Raw genomic sequence first — 16579 nt, forward strand, 5'->3', positions numbered from 1 at the left:
TACTTTTATTACTTTTATCACTTTTATTGACAAAATGCTTAACACATCTCATATGCTGCCTCCCTACTTGACAACTCCAAATAGTCAGCAATACCTTTAGCTAAATATCATAGTCCTGCTTTCTTCTTAATTTCCCCAGAATCAGAGCTGTTTCTGCCCATTTCATTACCTTGCACCCTCATCCTAGTCTTCAGTCAAAGCTCCAGCTTGCCCACTTTGTACCTTAAAATCAGTTCAGTTATTATTCAGTCTTATGCAAGATGTGTGCTCCTGTTTCTGATCCAGATTACGACTTAGTACCTTTTCAATTGTAAGCTAAATATTTTACCACTTGGGACTTCCTGGTATAATAAAAGCTAAATAAAATAATAATACTCACAATAACGCCAGGTATTTTACTGGAAACTAGCATTAGCTAGCTAGATGGGCATTGCAAAACGACACCAACTAGCTGGGGGGGATATGTACAATGCAAATTGTACATATCTACAGAGGGGATGTAACTCAATTTAACCCCTTGTTCATATAACATTAGTTTCTCAGTAAATGATGTATTCACAACCCTAAATGAACATATTACACTCAATAACACGTCTTGAGAACACGAGAATGTATGTGAGAGTGAAAATCTATGTATGTAAAAGGATAATGTTAAAAATATATGTATGTGCAAGAAAAAAATGTTATGCTGATGACACCCAGATGTACCTCCCTGTTAGGCCCACTTACGCTGCCATGCTGAGTTCTCTACAGTACTGCTTATGTGTCAAATTTAATCTATGTATGTATGTATGTGAGAGGGCCAGAATGAATTCTGGCTTGTACGGCCCCTCATACATGTGTTTGTGTGTGTGTGCTCCTTCTCCTTGTGTGCAATTATGATGTGAAAACCAGTTGGGTACTATGGAAGTGGAAGATCCTAGTATCTAGACACTAGCAGCGTTGCCAACTCTTTTCCAATGAAAGTAGCTAGCACGAGGGAGCGATCATTAATTAAATTTTTAAATAAATAAAAAATTCTACAAAGGGAAGGAGAAGATCAAACAACTTAAATATTTGCAAGATCAAACGAACTATTTACATATTTACAACCTGTAGTAACATCTTAATCCAGAGGGAAAGAGTGAGAGATAAGCACAAACAAACTATTTACATATTTACAAGCTATAACATCCTAATCCAGAGATCCGGAGGGAAAGAGTGAAGCTGCCCCACATGCCACACTCTAAACCTGGACTCCCTGACATCTGCACATCTTATCAAGAGATACTTTGTCAATCTTAGTAGCTCCTTCTGAAAATGAGAGATCCAGAGAGAAAGAGTGAAGCCGACCCACACGCCGCACACTGACTGCCTGCGCACAGCGCAAGAGGAGAGGGAAGGGAGACGCAGAATTACAATATAATATATTTAAATATATTTCTCGCCTTTCCCCCCGATGGTCTGAATAGGTCGCTAAATTTGATGCTAGTCGCTTTTTACAAATAAAGTCGCTAAGAGGGTCTGAAAAGTCGCTAAATCTAATGACAAAGTTGCCAAGTTGGCAACACTGGACACTAGGCATGGGCCTGAGAATACTGACAAAGCTTTTTGAAACATTGAACATTAAAACTGATTTATGAAAATGTGACACACTGTAAACAGCTTTTAAAACAAGGACACAGCTTATTAAAACACTGATCACTCATCACAGTGATGAGTGAAAACCGTCACCACAGTGATTGGCGCATTGCGATTTGAGAAATGTGGGACTATGGGATATTTATATATACTCCACCAAAATCTGTTTCTGAACAAATCTGAGGTGAGAAATAAGCAATGCGATTAATCTGAGCAGCATGCATGGGAATCACATTATAATATATATTATAATATATTTTTATATATTTCTTTATGATGGTCTGAATAGGTCGCTAAATGTGTCGCTAGTCGCTTTTTAGAAATAAAGTCGCTAAGAGGGTCTGAAAAGTCGCTAAATCTAGTGAGAAAGTCGCCAAGTTGTGTGTGTGTGGAGAGAGGAGCTGCCTGAGCCCCGCCACAGTAACACAAGGAGCAGGCGACGCGAGGACAGAAGCAGCGCGGCCAGAAATGACAGCAAAACATGTCTCAGCATAGTTTTTTCCTGTTCTTTCATTCCAAGAACGTTTGGAAAGTTCAGTTGAGTCAACAGCAGTTCCATAATTCAATGATCAGAGGTGCCAACTTTAAAGGACTGGAAGTGGAAGAAGTTTACAATGTAAATGAGGAATCATTTTGAATGATTTTGTACGAAATTAATTGATGAATTTATTATAATATCCTGAAATATTATGTAACTGTGATCCTGTACAGACTCAACTGAGAAATGTTTCTCTAATAGGAGGAGACTATCCTTCCTACAGAGAACACAGAGACACTGACGAACCAGCCAAGAATCCAAACCCAAAGCCAGGATAAAGAGGTTCAGTGAATGTGGTGTTGAAGGTGTGGAGGTGGACCAGTGTGTCAGAAAAGACTCTGTAGAAGGACATAGTGCCAGCAGGACAGTCCACATACACTGCTACTCTATTAGAGACAGAGGAGGAGGAGGAGGAGGAGTAGATGGATGTTCTTCTGTTATTGTGCCAGACATAGTAACGGCCACCATCAGAGCAGATCAGTCTCCAGGACTGATCATTCTCTCCAAACACACAGTCATCACTGTCTCTTTTCCTTCCGATTCCTCTGTAAGTCACTGATATAGAGACTCTTCCTTTCCACTCGACCTCCCAGTAACAGCGACCGGTCAGACCATTTCTACACAGCACCTGAGGACACCGGTCAAATCTGTCTGGATGATCAGGATATGACTGAGCCTCCTCCACATATGACGCCTTCCGGTTGTTGTCAGACAGTTTGAGGTTTCTGTTTACTGTGTTTGTGTCGAGTGCGAGTTCACAGGAATCTGATGAAGAGAACAAGACACAATACAGCTGCAGTTAGTAATCTATCATTTGTTCATTTATTGACATTTTGATGATGACATCAGAGATTTTAATGAATGATGTCACAGTTTGAAGATGGTTGAATGTGTGCTGCTTTGTTTTCATGAATCAAATTAAAATCACACTTACACTTCTTCAGACCTGGACTCATCCATCGGACTCCACCAGGCTCCACCCTGAAAGGAGGAGGGGGGTCAGACCAGCGTGCAAAGATGGACATTACATTACTCTCATACACATATACACAATATGTGCATCCAGCTTGCTTCTCCCTGCTCCCCCTAAACCTCTTTACCTCTGCCACTCTCCTCATACACTGAGAGTGACCCACAGGATGTTGGTGTGTGTGAAAGAGGAGGACAGCATCTGATGACACACATGAACCTCCTTTTGGATGACCCCGTCTCCATTAAGAATCCCAGCAGTCCTTGAGACTCTGAGACTGTTTCCCTCCAAAATCTCACAAGTCCTAGAAAACCTATTTCTGATATAAATAGTATCATTTCATGTGTATGGATGTTTTGGGCATGGTCATGTTACTATGGTTTGGTGTTGATGGTCGTATTGATATCTCTGATGTAAAGTATATTATGGCAGTAATAATTTCTGCCAGCATAACATCTATTTCCAGTAATACACACGTCATGATTGATGTAATTAAAAGCAGAAATAATGACAGTTTTGGGAAATCTACTCTCAGATTTATATCTGGTATATGACAAACATGATATGTCCAAATTCGAGTACAGGAACATCTGTAAAAAGGTGTAACTTGCCAAGACTCCCCTGGTCGCCACCCCTTCAACCCAAAACTATAACTGGTTTGGACATCCTTTGCCCATTCTTCCTCCCTCGTCTTTCCTCCTGAACTGAACTGAAGAACTGGAGATGGAGTATTGAAACAGCAAAGACTTGCTGTAACTTCTCAAGCTTGTGCCGTGTCAGCCGCTCGGTTGGTCTGGCCAAATGAACCAGACCTCCTGACACTGAACCATCTACAGCAGAGATCCAGAGTCTCTCTCTCCTCTCCTGTGTAAGCCCGACTTGTCAAACACCTCCCTAAACTGTCATAGATATCTCTCTCATCATTAAATCTGGCTCTATCATGTAATTTCCTTATTTGAATCTGTTACCTACTTATATTCTAAGTTGGTTCAGTCATTGATCACTCTCTTGCTTTCCCACCTGTGAATATTAATAATCAATCTTACAGTGTCTTAACTAAACAACCCAATTTAGCTAAGCTTTAATAATTTATTATTAGACATGGTTCTCCTTGTCATATCCCATATGTAACTATGCATCACGTGTTATCTTCTCTTTGTGTTCGTTATAAGTGTATATCTGAGAGAAGTCGTCAAGAACTAGACTTAGGTTCTGCAAATTTCATATATTTTCCCATGTTTGCTGTGAAGTTTGAGAAATACACTTGAATGTAGCATCACAAAAGTCCTGTCTTGTTGTTGTCAGATTCGAGAACAGATTCCTTTAAATAAATGTAACTACTTTTGAGTTATTGGAATGTTTACTCTTTTGATGGAGCTAGCAGTGTTGTAGTCATGACCACCTTAACTGAGACCAAGTCATGACAAGACCAGAGTGTATTGAGACCGAGACAAGACCAAGACTTTGAGGGGTTGAGACCAAGTCAAGACCAAAACCATGGCAGGGCGAGACCGAGTCAAGACCAGGACGAAGCAAAAACACAACTTAGGAACAACAATTTGTTACCACATCCCCTGTCCCCTCATTTTCTGAACACTGCATTAGCTAGCTTTACATCCCTCAATATATGTTAACTAAATTAGGTAGCTTGTGCACCTAGCTAGGTGGCAAATAGCTGGCAAGTAACTGAAACCAGCACCCTGAAACATACAGTATATACATACCGTAAAATTTCAATTAATAACCCGGGCTTTTATTTGCTTCAATCACTGAACTCAACCTGCCTATATTTGGGAACGGCCTTTAAAGGGATAGTTTGGGTATTTTAAAGTGGGGTTGTATGAGGTACTTATCCATAGTCAGTGTATTACCTACAGTAGACGGCAGTCAGCTCGCCTACAGTTTGGAAAAGCAGACAAGAGACCCCGCAGGGAAGTAGAGCAATGCACTGCTGTGGTGCAGCAGAAAATGTATTTTAGCCACATAAAAAAGGCCCACCTCAAAAAAATCTATTTCAGTTTAGGTGTATGCTATATTAATATTTTCACAGCTTTACCTTGCTGTCAGACAGCCTTTTTCTTTGGCACTAACTGTAGAACTCACATATTCCCATAAGCCCAACTGCGCTGCACACTGTATTATGCTATTTGGGTCAAAAAGTTGCGAGATCAGACTAAAATCAATCCCTTTAATTCCTTTCACATATAACGTATCAATTATGAATCATTCATTTGAGCTAGCTCTGATGCAGAGAGAGAGAGAGAGAGAGAGAGAGAGAGAGAGAGAGAGAGAGAGAGAGAGAGAGAGAGAGAGAGAGAGAAGGAATGGACACTTTGACACTTTATGACGGCTTCAAAGGTATGCAGTCACCACTTTGTTTTCGTCTCTCTTGTTTACCATGCTGGTAAATCTGAATGAATTATAATTTGGTGCTCATGGATGTCAATGAACCCGGTCAGCACCCGGTCAGTAAAAGGAATTGGCATCTAATTGGGGCTCTGCTTTAAATTGAAGTTTTTATGGTCGGTAGCTAATATGTATAGCTAATATTCGCTAAATCTGTTTGGGTGAGGGGTGAAGAGATTTTTTAAGAGATTTGGTGCAGAGGCAGACTGCTAACATTAGCTAGCTAGCTTTGATAGCGTCATTTACATTTAACTCACCTTTCTTTATGTTTCTTTTCTAAACTTCTAAAAGTTTGATGTGGTCCCAGCTGTCTCATTAATTCAATTCAATTTTATTTATATAGCGCCAATTCATAACAGAAGTTATCTCATTGCACTTTTCCTATACAGCAGGTCTAGACCGTACTCTTTATAATATTATTTACAGAGACCCAACAAATCCCACCATGAGCAAGCATTTGGCGACAGTGGCAAGAAAAAACTTCCTTTAATAGGCAGAAACCTTGGACAGAACCAGACTCAATGGTGGTAAGCGTTGCATTGCAGAATTTACATACTGCTGTGTGTTTTCTTTTGGACGCTGTTTTGCAGATGAACTCTGTGGTTTAGGTTTAGCCAAATTATATTACAGAAAATTTGGCTGACATCTCCCCAACAGCCACAGGTTCTTCGCTTGTGTCCTGCATTCACTTTATGGGAGTGTGTGTGAAGAGGAGGGGGATGTGTGATAACAGTAACAAAAATTTCAAATTAGAAATGAATCAAGTTACTGGTTGCATTTGAAGCAGGACATTTTACATCCAATCACAGTAATGATGTTAAGAAATAAATCAGACAATGAACAGGCAATTTGGTGATATCGCCGCAGTTGTGGTCTTGACTGTTCTTGAAATAAAATCCAGAGTCCTCTTTGTCTGTGCCTGTTTGTCTGTGTCCTGGACCTATCTCTGTACAGAGATGAAAGTAATCTGATCCCAGGCAAAAAAGGATATTTCTCAAAATGACCGACAGTGCCTTTAAATGTACTGTGTGGAGTTTATTTTTACATGTATTAATCCCATTTTATTGCCAATGTGTGAATGGACTGTAACATAACTTAAAAAATGAGACCTTCCCCAACTTTCTCGGTTGCCTAAAACAGCCTGTAGACTGATTTCTAATCAAAAATCCAAAGGATGTGACATTTATACACGCTCCCGAGTGCCTTGCCTCTCTTCAGCTCCCCTAAAGCACCAATAGTGTGCAACAACAGCTAACGCTAGCTTAGAAATGGGGTCCGCTAATGTCAGCAAATCACCAGCATGCGGCCATGACTACGGTAGCTTGGAAAATAGCAATATGGGGCACTGAATTTGATGAATTTACTGTTTATCAGACCACAAATGAGACAAGTATTAGGTTGGAAAAATGATAGACCCCACTGGAGAGGAGTGTTTCTGGAGACCGGGCCTCACTGATTACTCTACTGGTGGGGAGCGTTGTCGGAATGGGCACCAGAACTTGAGCCGGGCGAGCGGGCAACAGAACAGGGCTCAGCAGCCTCCTACACAGCCACACGAACACGGCCGGACCGAGACCAAACATAGCCTCTGAGACCGACGGAGGCCAGCCTGACAACAGGGAATACAGGGGATACACTACTGAGGTGATTTTCTTGCTGGGTTTGGCTCCTGGCACCCTGGGGATGACCTCCCGCTCGCTCCTGTCCCCACCTGAACCCTCCGTGTCTTCGTCGTCCCCGGAGTCAGAGACCTAGTCGGAGGCTCTGTAAATCACCTTGGTACTGTATTCTCTGTCATCAAATTGGCCTCCATCAGTCTCGGGGACTGTGTTTGGTCCCGGTTCGGCCGTGTTCACAAATATCTCCTTAATGTTCAACCAGTGTTTATGTTCTGAGCAAATGAAAAAGCTTCTTACATGTGTGATTGTTCATATAACACTCATATCCACCATTACCCAGTAAGACAGGGAAAATGTTTCTAGCTCTTCCTCCTCTATCAGACTGATTGTCTGTGGCTGCAACAGGCCTCTTCATACCTGAGAGTGTCCAGTCTCCAGCGTGGATCCTTCAGTCCAGCAGACAGCAGCTTCACTCCCGAGTCTCCTGGATGATTGTAGCTCAGGTCCAGCTCTCTCAGATGGGAAGGGTTGGAGCTCAGAGCTGAGGACAGAGAATCACAACCTTCCTCTGTGACCTCACAGCCTGACAGCCTGCAAACACACAAAACAACACACATGACAGATCATCTGAGGGTATCGATGTGTCAGTCAAATACAAAAAGAAACTGTCTCAAAAAAAATTTTAACAAATAAAAAATACAATGACTGAATCAGTGAGTTAACAGTAACCATGTCATTGTGATCTAAATGTTAAAGTCTACAGCCATGCAAGCAGCTCTGTAATGTTGTACTAGCTATATGGTAACATCAGTATGCTCACAATGACAGTGCTACCCTGTTCATGTTTAGCATTCATGTTTGGCAGGTATAATGTTGGTTGCTTATTTGCTAATTAGCAGCAAACACAAAGCATAGCCGAGGCTGATGGGAATGTCAATAGTTTTGCAGGCATTTGGTCATAAACCAAAGTACTGGACAAATTAAAATATTGACCTGATGACAATAGATGAAAAGTCAGGGGCTCACCAAATGTATTACTATTCATCCTGAGGGGAACATCAATGTCTAACCTTAACCACATTTCATCACAATCCATCCAATAGTATTGATATATTTCAGTCTGGAAAAAGTAGTGGACCAACTCACAGACCCACAGTACCATCCACAGAGTCACGCTGCTAGCATGGCTAAAAATATTAACATTAGTTTATGAAAAGTGAAGCTTTTGTCAAAAAGGGAGAATAAAGACATGTACTTTTAGCAGAGTGATGTGTGCACTCACAAAAGAAAAATGCGACAGGTGTATATCAAAGTAGCCACCTGACAGAGGCAACTAGACTGCTCTTCAGCTTGCAACCAGTGCTTGAGGAACCCCCTGTGAATACTTGGCTGCATATTTTTGTTTGTTTTATGTTCAGGTACATTTTGGTCCAGATACAAATTTAGAATAAATTTTTTAAATCATCTGTGGTATTTAATAATTCAATATATAATGCATAAACAAGAGAAAATTATGAAAAATCCTCATGGAAAAGAATTCTCTGAGTCTAGAAACTACTGCTGTTAAAGTTAAAGGTCCTTTGACAAATCATGTTAGCAGACACAAGCCTACACAGGTTAGGTGTTTATCCACTAATGTAAATCAGATTTTGAATGGTAATCAGTTGAATGGGTTAATCAATCCTGACCTGAGAGTTTCTAGTGTACAGTGTGAACTCTCCAGTCCAGTACACAGCAGCTTCACTCCTGAATCCTGCAGGTTGTTGTCGCTCAGGTCCAGCTCTCTCAGACTAGAGGACTGGGAGCTGAGAACTGAGGACAGAGCTTCACAGCTTCTCTCTGACAGATTACAGCCACTCAGTCTGGAGAGACAACAGTAAGGAAACCAGTAAGAATTTTTTTTTCTCCAGTTAAAAGATAGCAAAGTATTTTATGTTGAATAAATCCCACTTACATAGCTTTCTTGGAGGCTTTGACCACTGGCAGCAGCCTCAGAAGAGCCTCCTCTGAAGCAGAGTATTTCTTAAGGTCAAACACATCCAGATCTTTTTCTGATGACAGTAAGATGAAGACCAGAGCTGACCATTGAGCAGGAGAGAGTTTGTTTGTGGAGAGACTTCCTGAACTCAGGGACTGTTGAATCTGCTCCACTAGAGAACGATCATTCAGTTCATTCAGACAGTGAAACAGATTGATACTTTTCTCTGCAGAGGGAGTCTCTTCGATCTTCTTCTTGATGAACTCGACTGTTACCTGATTGGTTTTTGAGCTATTTTCTGTCTGTGTCAGCAGGCCTAGTAAGAGAGTCTGATTGGTCTGCAGTGAAAGGCCCAGCACGAAGCGGAGGAACAAGTCCAGGTGTCCATTTTGACACTGTAAGGCCTTGTCCACAGCACTCTGGTAGAACTGTGTCGCAAATTCATCTTTTCTAGTTTCAGATTTCTGGAAGGTTGATTGTTCTTTTGACAGCAGATTGACACCAGAGTTGGTGAATGTCAAATGGACATAAAGAGCAGCCAGAAACTCCTGAACGCTCAGATGGACGAAGCAGTACACCTTGTCCTGGTAGAGCCCTCTCTCCTCTTTAAAGATCTGTGTGAACACTCCTGAGTACACTGAGGCTGCTTTGATATTGATGCCACACTCTGTCAGATCTGATTCATAGAAGATCAGGTTGTATTTCTGCAGCTGCTCAAAAGCCAGTTTTCCCAGAGACACAATCATCTTCCTGCTCTTTGGATTCCAGTGTGAATCTGTCTCAGCTCCTCCATCATACTTGATGTTCTTCAGTTTGTACTGAACCACCAGGAAGTGGATGTACATCTCAGTCAGGGTCTTGGGCAGCTCTCCTCCCTCTCTGGTTTTCAACATATCCTCCAGAACTGTAGCAGTGATCCAGCAGAAGACTGGGATGTGGCACATGATGTGGAGGCTTCGTGATGTCTTGATATGGGAGATGATTCTGTTGGCCTGCTCCTCATCTCGGAATCTCTTCTTGAAGTACTCCTTCTTCTGTGGGTCAGTGAACCCTCTGACCTCTGTCACCATGTCAACACACTCAGGAGGGATCTGATTGGCTGCTGCAGGTCGTGTGGTTATCCAGAGGCGAGCAGAGGGAAGCAGTTTCCCCCTGATGAGGTTTGTCAGCAGCACATCCACTGAGGTGGACTCTGTAACATCAGTCAGGATCTGATTGTTGTGGAAGTCCAGAGGAAGTCGACACTCATCCAGACCGTCAAAGATGAACACAACCTGGAACTTTTCAAACATGCAGGTTCCTGCATCTTTGGTTTCAGTAAAGAAGTAATGAACAAGTTCCATTAAGCTGTACTTTTTCTCTTTCAGCACATTCAGTTCTCTGAAAGTGAATGGAAATGTGAACTGTATGTCCTGGTTGGTTTTGTCTTCAGCCCAGTCCAGAGTGAACTTCTGTGTTAAGACTGTTTTCCCAATGCCAGCCACTCCCTTTGTCATCACTGTCCTGATTGGTTCATCTCTTCCTGGTGAGAGGTTGAATATGTCTTCACATCTGATTGTTGTTTCTGGTCTGTCTGGTTTCCTGGACGCTGTTTCAATCTGTCTGACCTCATGTTCATCATTGACCTCTCCAGTCCCTCCCTCTGTGATGTAGAGCTCCGTGTAGATCTGGTTCAGAAGGGTTGGATTTCCTGCTTTAGCAATCCCCTCAAACACACACTGGAACTTCTTCTTCAGGTTAGATTTATGTTTATGCTGATAAACTGGAAAAGGATGTCCTGAATGAACACACAACAAATAAAATCAAGAAACATGACAATTTAATTCCGCTTAAGAATGCATATTTAAACATAGTTCCCTCCATCTCTTGAGATATTAGTAAATGTCCCATTTATTCATCGTGTTAAATCTTTAGAGAAATCCTTACTCCTCTGCAGACAGTCAGCCAGCTCCTCCTGCTTCATTTTCCTCAGAAAGTGCAGTGTGATCTTCAGAAGTGCGTCTCTGCTGCTCCTCTTCTGCTCTTCCTCCTCACCATCCAACACCTCCTCATCCTCCCTCTGACTCTCTGAGCATTCTGGGTAACCTGAACTCAGAGCCTTCTGGATCTTCTTCAGTTCGTTCTTCACAAAAATGACAATGTTCTCCTCCAGCAGCTGCAACAGAATATTATGTGAATGACACAATCAAGCTAAAATCATGGAACCAAACATCAGATCCCTGTTGGACAGACTGACAATCCACTGGTCTAAAAAGGGCATCATGGACATTATTGTGAACAGAAAAGATGTAACTTGTTGTACATGTACAGACCATAAATATGGAGTCCAGGTGTGTTTGATGCTGCTGGGCAGACTGACCACTGGGAACCTCTGAGCTCTCCTGGTCGACTCTGTGGAGGAATCACGAAGAATTAGCTCACATTATGTCTGTCCACACAGCAACAAACACAAGGTAAAGGTCCTTTAAGCTAAAGTGTTGATTACAACATTGAAGCAGATAGTTTCCCCTGACATTAAAGTGTTGGTCGTACTCCTGATCCCACTGTGACTCAGTAGCCCAGTCTGCATTTCTGTGCAGCTTTCAGTTTACTGTGTTGGTTCACCAGCTTGTCTGATTTTGTTCCTCCAGCTCTGATCTATAATATTGTGGATAGCAATGCACAGCTCACCTGTATAAAACAAACTTGGGGTGATTTCACCTATAAGCTGTTTGGCTCGGTTCAAGCAAACTCTGATGCGTTTGCCTGTTTGGTTTGGTTTGTTAAGGTAAGTAAGTAAAGGTTTAAAAACTGGAGATCTCACAACTGAGAATCTGATACAATCAATTTTAAATCCTGACCTTTGATCAACAGAGTGACGTCCATCTTTGAAGGATATAAAACGTTTCATAGACCTGTCACTCTTCATGGACACACAACTGGGTTCTGGTTCTTCCAGCTTCCTCCTGATAGAAACACATAAAAAAGTATATAATCTGTACCGCAACCAGAACGCAATGTGTTGTGGATACATTTGGCAAAACAGTTTGCTCGTTGTTTTGTCCTGCCATCCAGCAGAACTGTGTTTTCCACCACTGAAAAAACAACTTTTCTTAAAGGGACAGTTCACCCCCAAATCAAAAACACATATTTTGCCTCTTACCTGTAGTGCTATTTATCCATCGAGACTGTTTTGGTGTGAGTTGCTGAGTTTTGGAGATATCAGCTGCCTGCCTTTTTTGAATATAATGGTACTATATGGCACTCAGCTTGTGGTGCTCAACGTGCCAAAAAAAAAAAATTTAATAAAAAGAACATTTGAAAAACTCAACAGCAATGTCTCTCTCCAGAAATCAAAATTGAAGAATGATGCTGAAAATGAATATACAGGTTTCAAGAAAACTATCTGGATGAATAACAGTTAAAACAACTTTGCAGCAGAGGGTTGTTGTCCTTTAAAATCAATATTGCGATAATTTGACCGGTCACTCTTTAAGGACACACAGCTGGGTTCAGGTTCAGGTGAGAATCCCTCAGCAAATCACAGCTGAGCAACACAGAGCTTCAAAATGTTTCTGACATCAAAACTGTCGTCTTTACATATTTTCTGTACTGTGACATGTTGGACGACACTTTTCTACTTTTAGAATGAATAAAGTTTTAGTGTGGAGTGTCTACTTTAATAAGGTGTTACTGCTCTTCAGGAGGAATTTGTTCTTTCAAATGTTTTGTAATGTTGCTGAATTTATAAAGTGACTTGATGTTGACTTACTCTGTCAGTTGTAAAACTTGTCCTTTAAAAAGCAGTGGTGGCTCCATGGACCGGTCACTCTTTAAGGACACACAGCTGGGTTCAGGTCCAGGTTCAGTAGAGGTTGGTCTCCCATAGATCCTGTTAGACAGAGAGGAAGACCACGAGGAATGGAAATTCACTTTTTAGTCTGCAGACACAGAAGACGCTAGAGAAACGAGCAGCTATCAACAAGAAAAAGATCAACACACCAAAGTTCAATAAAATGTGACACTCTTCACACTGAATGATTTTGGTCTGTGTATCATTGGTTAATTTTTCCAAAAAATATTCGACAAAACCAGGACTACATTTACTGACTTCTGAGGAGATTTGACTGTTATTGACAGATAACAAATTTAACTGTCGGGTACATCAGCAACGATAATAGACTATGGTAGGTGAAGCATTTTTAGTACAAAATTCAAAGAGAAAATTTCATACTTTGAAAGACTTTAAGTTTGGAAGATCCCCACTTGATTTGTGTAACCCATTCTGCTGAAGCCTCAAATGATCCTTTGCTGAACTTTTAAATGTATTTTTACACAGAATGAGGACTGTGGATTTTGTCCTCCATCACTTCCATTGAAATCACATTAGGAAGAGATCTCTTCAGGGCCAGTGTGCACAGGAGGAACAATTACAGCCACCAATAACTCTCTCAATGTACATATGTGCATGTCAGTGTTGTTTAGGGACAGACTTGAAAACACGTGAACTTGTCCTCTAATACTATTCCTGCTCTAACCTTCATCATCATGCTAGGAGAACATGAGTGCAGTGAGCAACATGAGGAGGGAAATATGAACATGTTAGGTCATATTGTCCAATACTATTTTAATACTACTATTTTAACAACTTACTGTCTGTCACATAAATGTCGTCACTTAAAATCAGTAATAATATACTTCGACCGGTCACTCTTTAAGGACACACAGCTGGGTTCAGGTTCAGGTGAGAATCCCTCAGCCAATCAGAGCTGAGCAACACAGAGCTTCAAAATGTTTCGGACATCAAAACTGTCGTCTTTACATATTTTCTGTACTGTGACATGTTGGACGACACTTTTCTACTTTAGAATGAATAAAGTTTTAGTGTGGAGTGTCTACTTTAATAAGATGTTACTGCTCTTCAGGAGGAATTTGTTCTTTCAAATGTTTTGTAATGTTGCTGAATTTTTAAAGTAACTTGATGTTGACTTACTCTGTCAGTTGTAAAACTTGTCCTTTAAAAAGCAGTGGTGGCTCCATGGAGCGGTCACTCTTTAAGGACACACAGCTGGGTTCAGGTCCAGGTTCAGTAGAGGTTGGTCTCCCATAGGTCCTGTTAGACAGAGAGGAAGACCACGAGGGATGGAAATTCACTTTTTAGTCTTCAGACACAGAAGACGCTAGAGAACTTTACAATGTATTTTTACACAGAACGAGGACTGTGGATTTTGTCCTCCATCACTTCCATTGAAATCACATTAGGAAGAGATCTCTTCAGGGCCAGTGTGCACAGGAGGAACAATTACAGCCACCAATAACTCTCTCAATGTACATATGTGCATGTCAGTGTTGTTTAGGGACAGACTTGAAAACATGTGAACTTGTCCTTGTTCTGACATCAAAACTGTCGTCTTTACATATTTTCTGTACTGTGACATGTTGGACGACACTTTTCTACTTTTAGAATGAATAAAGTTTTAGTGTGGAGTGTCTACTTTAATAAGATGTTACTGCTCTTCAGGAGGAATTTGTTCTTTCAAATGTTTTGTAATGTTGCTGAATGTTTAAAGTAACTTGATGTTGACTTACTTTGCCAGTTGTAAAACTTGTCCTTTAAAAAGCAGTGGTGGCTCCATGGACCGGTCACTCTTTAAGGACACACAGCTGGGTTCAGGTTCAGGTCCAGGTTCAGGAGAGTCTGGTTTGTGCTGCTGCTCGGGGCTTCAACACAACAGACATAGAGCTTTGAGTGTGAATAATGATGATGGAGTGATTTCAGGTCTGAGTTCTGACATGAAGAAGAGTCATGGACAATTAAGCTAGTATTATGCTCGAAACGGTGTCTCCGGCACGAGGATGCGTGTTAGTGATACGTGGATCGGCTCTGACATAATCCTTTTCATTTCAACATCGAGTTTGATACGATGACTATACAGAGGAGAGCCTTTGAGGCAACCAAAATGGCTGCCACTGATGTGGAACGTTCTATTGAATCCAGTATTAGTGTTAGTGTCAGTATTAAACGAACTAGACGGTATATTTTCACTGAAAGAAGAACAAACAACTGCAGTAGTCTGTTTACATATTTCCATCACTCAGCGCTACGTCACACGTTTCGTTGCTCTAATTGGTTGTAGGCCTAACCAACTGCGTCCAGAGGCATTTTAGTCCGCGCCCGTTGATTACACCCTTGGAATTCGAAAATGAACTGAGAAGTTCCAGACTAATTTGCATTTGTGAATTGGTCTGGTGATGTCAGGCTAGCATTTTGTAAGAAAGTGTGGAAAAATATGAGGGATTGCCATGTTGGATAATGACTTTCTTCTGGTAACACTTGTTGACTTCTTGCTTACTCACAGAATATTTTGTTTATTTGTTTTTACGCCGCCTAGCGTTTCGGAGAATTCTGCTACTCCTACTACTACTCCTCCTCTGTGCTTGCTCCTAGCTAGAGTGCCATCTGTGGAGGCCCAAGCCATGGTTTCTCGCACAAGTATAAACAAAGCTTTAGAGATCCTCATCTCACCTCTGAGCTTTGGTCTGGCTGTCATGTTCCCCACACAGAATGGTTTTAGAGGGAGGGACTCCGTCCTCTCTGTCCTCACACTGATTCATGCTGCTGAGCAAACATCCACATCAGCTCACACGCACTTTCATCTGGAGAGGAAACACAAATCATTCATCTGCGCATCAACTGAAATTATCCTTTACATCATTTCTCCTGTAAAAACATCAGCTGCTCTTCCAGTGATTGGCTGTCAATTAAAAAATGAAATAATATAGACTTTTTATGGGTCTGAAAATTCCTAATAATTACCTACAAACTTTCCTGACTCTAATTAAAGGCATTAATTATAGCTTCAAATAGAGACAGTATTCAGTTGGTACTCGTCTAATGAATGAATTCAAATGAATTGCTGAACTAATGTAACCAACAGAGTCTTCTAGTCAGAGCACAGCAGGTCAGCTGAATATGCAAACATGTGACATTTATCTACAGACAAACATACAATTCAACATATCTGAAGAACAAGAAACTGAACTGAAGTCAAAGTACCAATACAACAATGTACAAATCCTCCATTACAAGTAACATCCCTGCATTATATATCCTACTTAAGTAAAAGTACAGAAATATTATCAGCTTCATGTAGTTAAAGTATCAGTAGTAAAAGTACTCGTTCTGCAGTAAAACGTCTCCTGTGACTGTTAGTAAAGTACAAGTACAGTACTTCAGTAAATGTACTTACTTTCTACCACTTCTACAACTGAATATTGCCTAGATCTATTAATATTGATCCAAAAACATTTTTGAATTTTTTCTTTGGACTTAATTGACTTATTATTTTCAGTTTTAGGCAACAAAACTACTTGGATAGGTTTAAGAAAGGATCATGATTTGGGTTAAAATAATAAGTCAACGATGACGTTTGGTTTCACACGGGACACAAACAGCGGCCTCCTGGGTG

General features: G+C 41.0%; 2 protein-coding genes across 3 annotated transcripts in view; both read right to left on the bottom strand.

Moving 5' to 3' along the window:
- The window catches only part of LOC122869275 (ornithine decarboxylase-like), a 51907-nt gene that overhangs the window by 16195 nt on the left and 19133 nt on the right, over window positions 1-16579 (bottom strand). The window lies entirely within an intron of this gene.
- LOC122869240 (NLR family CARD domain-containing protein 3-like) overlaps window positions 1-16579 on the bottom strand; it is a 24853-nt gene continuing 8274 nt past the window's right edge. Inside the window, exons 2-13 of one of the 2 annotated variants that reach the window (XM_044182026.1) lie at window positions 15637-15767; window positions 14700-14831; window positions 14104-14223; window positions 12883-13002; window positions 11972-12076; window positions 11444-11522; window positions 11058-11286; window positions 9108-10908; window positions 8842-9015; window positions 7571-7744; window positions 3093-3139; window positions 1-2923 (exon numbers count right to left, since the gene is read on the bottom strand). In XM_044182026.1, coding sequence (XP_044037961.1) covers window positions 2376-2923; window positions 3093-3139; window positions 7571-7744; window positions 8842-9015; window positions 9108-10908; window positions 11058-11286; window positions 11444-11522; window positions 11972-12076; window positions 12883-13002; window positions 14104-14223; window positions 14700-14831; window positions 15637-15725 — 3618 coding nt within the window. In that variant the 5' untranslated portion in view covers window positions 15726-15767 and the 3' untranslated portion in view covers window positions 1-2375. Of the gene's footprint in view, window positions 2924-3092; window positions 3140-7570; window positions 7745-8841; window positions 9016-9107; window positions 10909-11057; window positions 11287-11443; window positions 11523-11801; window positions 11931-11971; window positions 12077-12882; window positions 13003-14103; window positions 14224-14699; window positions 14832-15636; window positions 15768-16579 lie in introns of those variants that run through there. The other variant, XM_044182027.1, reaches the window with a different exon arrangement.

Source organism: Siniperca chuatsi, linkage group LG21, assembly GCF_020085105.1.
Source record: "Siniperca chuatsi isolate FFG_IHB_CAS linkage group LG21, ASM2008510v1, whole genome shotgun sequence".
Lineage (NCBI taxonomy): Eukaryota > Metazoa > Chordata > Actinopteri > Centrarchiformes > Sinipercidae > Siniperca > Siniperca chuatsi.